Source organism: Bombus vosnesenskii, unplaced genomic scaffold, assembly GCF_011952255.1.
Source record: "Bombus vosnesenskii isolate JDL3184/JDL3185 unplaced genomic scaffold, Bvos_JDL3184-5_v1.1 scf7180000013452, whole genome shotgun sequence".
NCBI lineage: Eukaryota > Metazoa > Arthropoda > Insecta > Hymenoptera > Apidae > Bombus > Bombus vosnesenskii.
Genome location: NW_022883062.1, coordinates 179,865 through 191,660, shown reverse-complemented (window position 1 = coordinate 191,660; position 11,796 = coordinate 179,865). Strand labels below are relative to the sequence as shown.

General features: G+C 40.6%; 1 protein-coding gene across 1 annotated transcript; it reads left to right on the top strand.

Moving 5' to 3' along the window:
* The first annotated feature begins 3,068 nt into the window (after positions 1–3,068).
* Positions 3,069–4,081, top strand: LOC117238349. The gene is made up of 2 exons (XM_033503204.1): positions 3,069–3,529; positions 4,075–4,081. Exons 1-2 carry the CDS (start codon positions 3,069–3,071, stop codon positions 4,079–4,081), a joined length of 468 nt encoding a protein of 155 aa, XP_033359095.1.
* The last annotated feature ends 7,715 nt before the right edge of the window (positions 4,082–11,796 follow it).

Below are 11,796 nucleotides of genomic sequence, written 5' to 3'. Positions count from 1 at the left end.
TGACGGTGGTTTAGCGATGTGGGTTATTGGTTTTCCGACCGGAAGGAGTTTCGGAATGTGATTTCTTGTAGCCATTGTTGTTTCTCTGCTTCTATAGCTTTCCTAATGTTGGTGTTTGGTGTTATTTTTCGTTTTTTGTTGTAACTTGCCACCTTCCAGCTTTCATCCTGGTGGGTTAGTTCGTTACTGGTTTTATTCTCTTCATTGTTTTGGATTGGTTCCATTTCAATTTCGTTTGTAGCTGAGCACTCCTGTTTTTCGCTTATTGATTGGCTTGGTTTTGAAGTGTTTGTTGTTTTGTTTATGTAGTATGTTTCGTCTTTACTATTTATTTTTATCGGTGCGATGTGATTTTGCATTTTAGATTTGATAATAGTCTTCTTAGTAGGACAGGGATTTCTACCATTTGGCTATGGGCGTTGACGTTCGTAACTTTCTTTTCCCCACTTGCCGCACTTTGTCTGAAGCACTGTTTTACACGTTCGTTTAGCTCGGCTGCTCGGGCAGAACTGAGAGTGAAAGTGATGGGAAAGGTCAAATGTATTTAAAGCCGAAAAAAGCGACATAAAGTGCCATGGCTGTGGAAAGTACAGCCACGTGGTAAGAAATTGTACAAACACGTGCAGAGGCGGAAACAATGGCGCAAACAATTGAGGAGCGCAATGGCAAGGAGGTGCGTATCAGCCGCAGCAGAATAGGGGTCGCGGCGGACCAAAGCTTTTGCCAAAGAGGACGAGGATATGGTCAAAGAGGATTTGGCCAACGAGGACGAAGCAGAGGCTGGCAACAACGCTACAACGGGGCAAGTCAACACGACGCAAATTATTCATACAACGAGGACTACGACGACTAAGAAATTGGATCTTTCCTAACGCGAGTAGAGCGCGATAATAGTAAGAATGTATTACGGTATATACTGGCGATACGCGAAAAATAGATTGGATATTGGATAGTGGATGTTCAGATCACATTGTAAATGTGGCAGGGACTACCGGGCATAGCCTTACTGACGAGTCCACCGGTAGTCCCGGGACGAAACGCAACCTCTCTTTTCATCTGCCACATTGGTGACCCCGACGTGATAAAATGTCTAAGACCAATTCATCGTATATGTGCCCGCAACCAATCCGCGTGCCTCCGATGAAGCCGCAGAAGGTATCGTTCTGGTTCACTGTATTTGAGAAACAGCTTGAGGCGGCGGGAATCGAGCGAGATTCCGACAAAGTCGCCACCCTGTTTGGGTGTCTCGAATCAGAGTATTTGGAGCGACTCGAGGACGTTGATTTGGACTCCACGGTCGGCAGTCAGTACGACCGGCTAAAGGAAGAACTGATACGGAGTCTAGCTGAATCCGACAGCGAGCGGGTTAAAAGACTGGTAGAAAAAGAGGTGATGGGCGACCGTAAGCCGTCCCAATTCTACCACGACCTGAAGAAGCTGGCCAGTCCCTTAGCGTCGGAGCAGTTTATCCTCGCGTTGTGGAAGAATCGTCTACCAGACCGCATACGACGGGTGTTGGCGGTTATGGACGACACCAGCACGGATAAAATAATCCAGGCCGCGGATAGAGTAGAGGAGGCCTGTTCTGGAAGCGATCAGCGGGAGGCGAGAGTAGCATCCGTGAGCAAACGCGAGGCACAGGACGACGCAGTGCCCAGTTTCAGGAAGGAAATGCGTGAGGAAATGCGCGAGGTAATGCGCGAGGAATTGCGCGAGGAAATGCGGCAGGTTAATGCGAGGATCAACGCGCTCAGTATTAGCGTCCGTCGACGAATGCATTCGCGTTCGCGTTCCCCCGGGAGGCGTCGTCGGCGTTCTACCTCCCGAAACCTATGTTAGCCTATGTTATTATCACGACTTGTACCGCGAGCGGGCGCGAAAGTGTAGATCTCCGTGTCGATGGAAGTCGGGAAACGAGTCCAGCCGTCCGTAACCGCGGCGAACGACAACGGCTTGGTGGCCCGCCGCATTTTAAGTGGCGTTTTGTGATTGCCGACGTGAAAACGCCCATCATCGGCGTCGACGTTTTGGCCTATTACGGGTTACTCGTCGATCCGCAGCTGAGACCGACGTAGGATCCATTAAGACCATCGACAAGGAATCCCCGTACCATCGCTTATTAGCAGAATTCCCGGCGTTGACTCGACCACCTGTCTTCAGGCAAAGTACGATGGAGCATGGAGTGCAGCATCATATCTGCACGACACCAATCGTCTCAAACAGGCAAAGGCGGAATTCGAAATCATGATTGACCGAGGAGTGATGCGTCCATCGCGAAGCCCGTGGGCACCACCCTTGCACATTGTACCGAAGAAGAACGGAGGAATACGACCGTGTGGCGACTATCGGGCATTGAACGCCCGTACCATTCCGGATAGGTACACACCGCCACACATCGAGGACTTTGCCCAGAATTTGTATGGTAAGCGAATCTTTTCTAAGATCGATCTCGTGCGCGCTTACCATCAAATTCCCATCGCGCCGAAGGATGTACCGAAAACGGCAATTACTACCCCTTTCGGTCTATTCGAAGCGACTTCCATGATGTTTGGGCTTCGAAATGCCGCCCAAACGTGTCAAAGATTCGTGGACGAAATCACAAGAGATCTCGATTTCGTCTACGCGTATATCGACGACTTTTTAATCGCGTCGGAAGATGGAAAACAACACCGCGAGCATTTACGAATTTTGTTCAAACGCCTCGACGAATATGGGGTCGTCATCAATCTCGCGACATGCGAATTCGGCGTACGCGAAATTCAATTCCTTGGCTATACCGTTACCGCGGAGGGGATAAAACCTCTGGCTGAACGCGTTGCAGCGATCATGAAAGTACCGTGTCCTTCTACCATTAAAGAATTACGAAGATACTTCGGTATGAGTGATTTTTATCGACGTTTCATACCGAGGGCCGCGCAAATTCTGCAACCGCTCAACGATTTGTTGAAAGGCACGACCAAGTGCAACGCGACTATTGAGTGGTCCGATCAAACTGAAAAGAACTTCCGCGAGTCGAAGCGCGCCTTAGCTAACCGATTTGGGAGGACTTGAACGCAACGGCCGCCGAAATGCTCTACGGCACCGATATACGATTGCCGGCGGAATTTTTCATCGCAATTAAACAGCAAGCCAACACAGAGTATGCGAACCGGCTCAAGGAACGGGTGGGGAAGTTCAGGCCGCATCAGCCTACGCGTCGTGGCGAAAGAAAAATCTTCGTTTTTAAGGAATTGGAAACGTCGCCTTATGTTTTCTTACGTCGTGACGCCGTAGGAGGCCCTCTACAGCCTCAGTTCGACGGACCATACAAGGTCATCAAACGCCTCGACAAAGATTATATCATCAAAATAAACGATCGCGACGTAACGGTTTCCATAGATCGTTTAAAACCGGCGTTCGGCGTTCCAGACGATATTGAAGAGAAGACCGCCGAACCTCGGGACATACTTATTCCGGTAAAGCAAGAGAATGCGCACGAGGAAAGCAGCGCAGGCAGCGGTAAAACAACGGAAGAAAATGCTAGGAATAGGTATGTTACGAGGTATGGACGTAGAGTTCGTTTTCCCGACCGGTTCCAGGCAGGTCTCGATTAGGCGTCTTAATATGTCGGATAGGCGTAAAATCGTAAACAGCGATGACAAACTCGACGAAAAGAAACTCCGTATACGCTTAAAAATTTTTTTTATAACGTAAACGTTATCACTGGAAGGGGGGTAATGTAGCGGCACGCGAGCAGGATAAATTCAAATCTTATTGTTGTTTTGTTTCCGAGTATCATGACCGTTAGGTCACAGGTATTGCAAGGTGTAATAAACTCCGAGCAAAACAATGCCGCCGTTACTTTCAACCGTCAAACGCAGTCGAGTTCAAACTTTCCGACCGTCCCTCGACCAGTATAAATAAACAAGCGAATTGACGAGCGAGGGAGTTCAGCGATCGCAGAGTAAGCATATCGACGCATCAAAGTGTATACGAAGTTTCTTGACACGCGCGTATTTATTCCGATAAATGATTACACCAGAACTTGTGCTTTGTATCAAAGCATTACTTTAATAAAGTGCTCACGACTTATAGACTGTAATAGTGATATTTGAACTGATCCATCCTCTACAGATGATTCTTATTTTGTTGAGTACGAAAATTTAAAAAGCCCGATAAATGTAAAGGTAGGAGACGGTAGAATTCTAAAACGAACAAAAGTTGGAAAAATTTTAACTTACTTTGAAGTAAACAAAAGGAGGATTAAAATTATAATGTCTAATGTATTTTACGTGAAAGAAATGGATAACAACTTGGTTAGGTATGCGAGAGTAACGAATGAAAATAAGATAGTCTCAGCAGGAAATATTTCAAAGATACATAACAAATACAGAAAGTCGATAGGGATCGCATTCAAAGATCATGGTTTATATAAAATAAGTAGTTACATTGAAAGGCAAGAATCTCACGCTATAAATGTAGAAAAAACGACAAATAAGGAAAAACTTTGCAAGATCTTAGGACATGTAAACTTTGGTTATTTAGATACAATGTGTAAGAAAAAATTAGTTGAGGGAATGCCAGAAAATTTTGAGCAAGTATAATTAAAATGTGGTACATGTATCCAAAATAAAATGCACAATTTGCCCTTCCAAAATAACCGTAGTAGAGCACGCGAAATTTTAGAATTAGTACATACCGATTTAAATGGACCTCATAAAAAAAAAAAAACCGGGTTTGATGGATCCAAATATTTCTTAACATTTATAGACGACTACAATAAGTGCGCATTGATTTATACTTTGAAATCAAAAGGTGAAATTTACAATTGTTTCCTTGATTATATAAACAAAGTTGAAAATCTTACTGGTAAGAAGATAAAGAGACTAAGATGCGATAATGGAAAAGAACATATGAACAAAAACATGTACAATCTAATTAGGGAAAAGGGAATTTTCGTAGAACCATGCCCACCTTATGTTCACGAGTTAAATGAAACAGCTGAGCGCTACAATAGAACAATCATGAATTCCGCTAGATGCTTATTACATGATTCAAAGCTGAATATTAAATATTGGCCGGAAATAGTTAGAGCTGCGGCGCACTTAAAAAATAGAACCATTACGAACACATATGAAAATGAAACACCATTTGAAATATTTTTTAAAAGGAAACCGAATATAAATAATTTAAGATTGTACGGAAGTAGAGTTTTCTTAAGAATAGCTGAAATTGCACTGGGATACTTGTAGGTTATGAAAACAATGGATATAGGTTAACAATAAAATTATAATTGCAAGACACGTAGAATTTATAGGTGAAGATGAAAATTTAGTAGGATTTCAAGGAAAAGATGAAACAGATAATGAAACAGAAAAGGATTTTGACGAACGTTCGGATTCAAACGAAATTCATGAAAATGAAATAAATGACGAAAAGGTCGAGCAGGTTGCAATAGAAAAGGAGAGAAATAGAAGTAACGAATCAGAAGAAAAACTTGAAGACATAGAAAATAATTTGAGAAGGTCAGGACGGGAAAGAAAGAAATCTCAAAGATGGCCAAACGAGTTCATATTTCATTTATGTATATGTAGTTAGCGCAGACAGTCCTCAAATCTATGAAGAAACTTTAAGTGGTGATGACAGCGGTTCATGGAAAGAAGCAATAGATCGAGAAATGAATAGTTTAATCAAAAATAAAACCTGGTAAATTAATAGAGAAACCAAAAGACAAAAAAGTATTAGATTTGAAATGAATATATACGAATAAATCTGATAATCGTAAGAAAGCGCGACTGGTTGTTCGAGATTTCCAACAAAAGGAAATACTGGAAGATTTATACTCTCCAGTGGCAAAAATGCAAACGTTGAAGTTATTACTATCTTATTGTTGTCAATATGGTTTGACGATTATGCAAATGGATGTAGAAACGACATTCCTAAACGGAACTATAAAAACGGAAGTATTTGTAAAACAACCTATAGGTTACGACGATAAAAGCGGGAGAGTATGTAAATTATCAAAAGCGTTATATGGATTGCGTGAAAGTTCAAGAGCTTGGTATGAATGTTTCGACGGGTATATGAAAAAATTAGGATTTCAAAGAAGTGAGAGCGATTATTATCTGTATATGAAGTATAAGAGCGATAATGTTATATATTTAATTCTATTCGTAGACGACTTATGAATATGTGGAAAAGCAAAAGAAAAATCGATGAAATTAAAAACAAATTGTCAAAGAAATTTGCGATGAAGGACTTAGGTGAAGTAAAGACTTACTTAGGAATAAACATTGAATACGATAATAAGAAGTGTGAGATGAAATTAGATCAAAGTAATTATATAGTGTCATTAGCGAAACAATATAATATAGAAAATAGTAAACTACATTTTACACCAATGGAACAAAACTTAAGTTTAGAACCCGCACAATCAGCCTCAGATGATATAAGATACAGAAATCTCATAGGAGCTTTATTATATATTAATACTGGAACAAGATTAGACGTTAGCTATAGTGTAAACTATTTAAGTCGATTTTAAAACAGTTACGACGGGACCCACTATAAATACGCATTGAGAATTTTGAAATACTTATATTTAACTAGGAAATTGAAATTAACTTATAAAAGAAATTTGAATACTGAAGTTATTGATTGTTTTGTTGACGCTGATTGGGCTGGAGATAAAGTAGATAGAAAATCCACTACGGGATTTATCATAAGATTTTTCGGAAACGCAATTTACTGGAAATCGAGAAAGCAAAGTAGCGTGACAAAATCATCAACAGCCGTCGAGTATGTAGCTTTATCGGAAGCTGTAAGCGAAATTAAATTTGTAAGAAAATTGTTGTTCACTTCCATTTTATGAATGAAAGTTACGAAAATAAAGAGATTGACATTATGAAAGTAGATTCAGAAAATAGTGTAGCTGACATTTTAACGAAGGCTCTAGGGAGGAACAAATTTGAAAATTTTAGATTTCTTTTAAGAATGATTTGATTGACTTATAAAAGGAAATGAATATGCAGCACAAAAATTAAGGAGGTGTGTTGAGATATACATAATTTTCTGTGCTGGACTGAGTTAAATGCGTAGTAGAGATACTAGTATGTGGGTATCAGTGTGTGGAGGTATGTGTGTGCGCGGCGTCTCGAAAACAGATGAATGTAAACTATTCAATCGGTTAACAGTCGGGTATAGAAGAAACTGCTGAGACGCGTGCAAGTGTGTATCGATGAATATCTTTGGAATCGTTCATCAAATAAATATATAACTATTCTAATATTAATTCCAAATGTAAATTTAGCGCTCCCATGACATTATTTCGGCTATCAAGATCCACAATTCTCAACAAACGTATCGAAGCTAAGTTGTGTTTTGTCAGTCCAGTGGAATTGTATGTCTTTCTTAGTTAGTTCTGTTAACGGCTTGGCAATTTTAGAGAAGTTTCTAATACATTTTCTATAGTATCCAGCTGGAGCAAGGAATGATTTTACATCTGTAGGATTTTTGGGTAGTTTGATATTCTTTACTGCTTCCATCCTTTTAGGGTTAGGTTTTACTCCATCTGCTGTCACTACATGTCCTAGATATTCTATTTCGGGTTTTAAGAACTCACATTTATCTGGTTGTATTCTTAGACATACTTCCCTGAGTCTTTGGAATATAAAGGCTAAATTTTTATTGTTCTTCTATCGATTGCCCGAATATAATGATATCATCGAGATAAAGGAAACAATGATTGTTATTCAAACCCCCAACGCGGTATCCATTATTCTTTGAAAGGTGCGTTTTTGAGCCCGAATGGCATTCTATTGTAGTGGAAGTGTCCTTGCTAAATGCAGTCAGTCACAGAGTCCATGTATAGTCGATTGTTCATCGCTCGTCGAGTTCGTCCTTATATTCATTGTTAATGCTGTATTGAATCTTGTTAAAAGCACGTCGAAATCTAATGTTATAATTTAGCACGCTTTCGGTTAATCCTTGCCTTATTTCTCTTAATTGATCTTGGTGTTCTCTTACTGATGCTTGAGTAGCTACGTTAAATCTTAATGCTTCGTACAGAGTTTCAAATTCGTTAATATGGATATTGCGAATTGCCATTGCGGGGTTTCCTACAATTTTCTCTATTTTGATCATTTTTAATAACAACATTTGTTCACCACACATCATTCTCATTTCTTTTATTTCACGAATAAAATCCTCTACACCTATATCATCTTCTCCGTTTAGTATGGGAATACATTTTAATGCAATTTCAGCCTTTAGACTTCCATAGTTTGCAGCTCTTGGATTGGATGGTTGGACGTATGTTGGTGGTCTTTGTGGCATAGGTGGAGGTGGATTAGTATGGTGTTTTAATACTGATACATTATCGCCATCGTTAGTCATCACAGAACCAAATTCAGTTGATTCTACGTCTATTTGTGATAGTTTAACACGAGAGAGGTTTCTACCTAATATTTCTATTTCGTTAGCGCGCTTTCTATTTTCTTCGTTGGCTAATCTTAATGCATTCTTTATTTCGTTAAATTGTTGTCGAAATTCTTCCTTCTGTCTCTGTATTAAGTCTAAAATTGCTCTGGTAGAGGAATCAAGTGATCCCGTTTTATTTTGGGTTTTACTTGTAGAGGGTAAACTTGTCTCGGCTTTTGAATCTTTCTTATTGTTCATTGTGAATATTGTCTCTTCGCTAGAGTTGCTAGAGAAACTAACTTTTCGCGTTCTATCGTTTAAAAGAATCCTGATTTTTCTCACCTTGATACGTAAGTTCGTAGAATGAGGTTCCTTTGCGGTGCTTTCCTCTGCGGCACGTTCAAAGGTGTTGTTAGAGTGTCAAACGCGTTCTGTTGATTTGTTCTATGCCGACAGTAATCTCGCTGATTTGATCTACTGTAGTAAATTATTGGCAACAGAGTTCACAACACAAATGGTCCCAATCCTTCGATCTTCAATGATGTTCGTAGACCGAAATCGTAATTTCGTTTACACTGAAGCGAATGGATCCTGGCAGGGTCGCCAAAATATCACGCAAAAATAACGCGAAAATGATAATAATAAAAAAATGTTGGGTTCTTGGACCACAGTTCGAGATACCTTTATTCTATAATAAGACCACAAGTGTTCGATTGAACTGTTTCCGAAAGACTGAAGCCTCGATCAAGACCCAGCCCTTCTAGATGTTCGTTTATCTTATACTTGCGTGCCGAATTCATATTCCTTCGTTTTGGGAGTTGGTGTCGTGTACCAGGTGGTTCAGGTTTCCTGAGTCGGTTGGAGATATTTGTCGACGTTACAATAGTGTCACGACCAGCTCAGTTAAAGACCGGAGATAAACATGTGGCGACACTCGGCAACAATGTATATCACCGAAACGGAGTGCCCAATGAGCCATCAATATCCCAACGGTGCTTCCGTCGAATGTTCAACAGGAGAGCGTGCGTGGCAACAGTCGCGGACGCCTAACAAACCCGTGGATAGTGGGGATATTGAGAGATGACAAAGGAGAAAGAAACAGATCCAATCGAAAATCAAATTGTAAGAGCTTCAGTCTTGGAAAGTCACGGCTGGATTTCAAAAGTAAAAAAGTATAAACAGGCCAATTTCTCGTAATTATATGTCGGAGATGAAAGGACATCGGAGCCTTCTCTTTGGAACTTCGGGAAAATCCCTTAACACCGTAATCTAGATTCTATCATAGGCGTAATTAAACAATTTTCGTCATTCGATCCGATTGTATTTGTTCGAGATTTGTGATAATGAGCTTGGGCTCGAGGCGACAGTCATTCGCCGAACGTAGCAGCGGTCACGGGATGAACGCTTTGTCTAATAAAATATGGAGTAATTCTATAGCTCTCCGTAAAAGAAATACTTGTGGCGGCACGCGACAGTGAACATTCCAACGGTTTCTGTCCCGTGGCTCGCCTTACGCAGACCCTATTCTTGGAGTAAGATGATTGCCAGATGTCGATGCGTCTCCGCAGCACACGTTCAGCTAGCCTGAGGGCCAGTTATAAATCTTAAGATTGAGTTGACTAAAATCCTTCAGACAGACAAACAATTTTTGTCCCAACTACGGTAAGATAGGGGAGATCTATTTCTTTCAACGAACGACGTCTCCCACTAGCAACTTTCCCTCGAGGGCAGCTAACTTCCTTTTCTAACCACCGATATGGAGATTGACCAATTAGCCGCAACGTCAATTTCCGTTACTTTCTGAACGAAGGCTATCCTCGACGAATCCAATGATCTTGTGTCAGCAGACACACCCCATCATCGTTTTCCTCTGTGGCATCATCGCGACGGAAAGTCATTCTCTCGTGAAGTCTCATTAGCGAGTTACATAGCGTCTTTACGCTCGGTGAATATTCTACGTTTTAACAAAGAGTTAGTTTAGTAATACTTCCACCGTAGTCAAGCAAATCGAGTACGACTTGGAATTTGGAAGAAGGCGCACCCTGTTATCCCGTTGACCGCGGATTCGTTATTGAACCTAGGATCATTGTCATTAGCTTCTCGAGTATCTAAGTGCCACGGATACTTATCAAGTCATGTAATAATCGTATTTGCACTAGTCAATGTCTTCTTTATTGCATAACGACAACGTGTAACCCAAACGAAGATTCGTTTCACGCCCCTAACCCTAATTCCAATGTAAACCCGACATATATATATTGTTGTTGTAAATAAATTCTACATTTAGGGAGCAACGAATTCAAGTATTATCCTGTGCTGTAGGGTTATTATAGATGGCAGGGCAGTAGCCGCATGGGGTTCGTTGGCCTTCCATCCAGGCCGTTTCGGTCAGTCCCACTCTGCGACTAGTTGGTGACGGTTGTGTCGAAGTCAGTGGCGAATGAGCGGAGTGGTTTCTCAGTCTAATTCATGTATTTTCTATGCATGTTTTAACACGTTTCTTGGATATTATTTCGTCACAGTGTATAAAGTGACTTTTTTATACTTGTGAACTGATTAATTCTATCTTTGTTACTGAATATCGCAATATTCTTGTATGTAAGTATATTCCTATGCGATTGATGCATCAGCATGCCATGCAAGAAGAATTGGGAACTAGGACAAAAAGGAAGAAATGTGATGGAGTTACTTATAACCATAGAAAACGACAAAAAATTCGTAGAAGTTCAAGTGAATCTGACGAGGAGGATGTTGATAAAAAGGAACATAACAATACAGGAATAGAAGTAATAACACAAGAGTCAAACAAACTCCTCGATAAGGGCAAAAGGATGATGCGCATGGTGGGATATAGAGGAAAAAAAATAAACAAGATCGTTTAGAGCCAGTTCAAGCACCTAAACAGCATGGTCTTAGAGATCGTGGACATCATGTTCCTGGACTTGAAGCTTCAGGTCTTAAATGGCATCCTGAAGAGGAAGTAATAATGTGTGTAGAAGATATGAAATGGATAAAAAATCCAAATTTTAATATACCTGCATTAGAAGAAATGCAGCACTGGTTACATCAGGGATCTAAAAAGTTGACCATAGATGATGAAATTGATTTCTGTTGTGAAGATATAGTGAAATATATTATCAATTCAAAAACAGTATTCGATCATTTGGCCGACGTTGAAGTGCGTCGAGCAAGAACACGTTGTAATCCTTATGAAACAATTCGTGGTGCATTTATCTTAAATCGTGCTGCTGTTTAAATAGCGAATATAGATAGAGCATGTAACTTTATGTTTACTAAAGCAGAAGGTTTGGGCGACAATGACCTGCTATACATTGCAGATGTTTCTGCTGGACCAGGTGGTCAAGTTGGGGTTAGGATGCAGTGACCCGGCTACGGGAG

Coding starts and splice junctions, on each gene's coding strand:
- LOC117238349 (XM_033503204.1), top strand. CDS start 3,069: ATGCTCTACGGCACCGATATACGATTGCCGGCGGAATTTTTCATCGCA.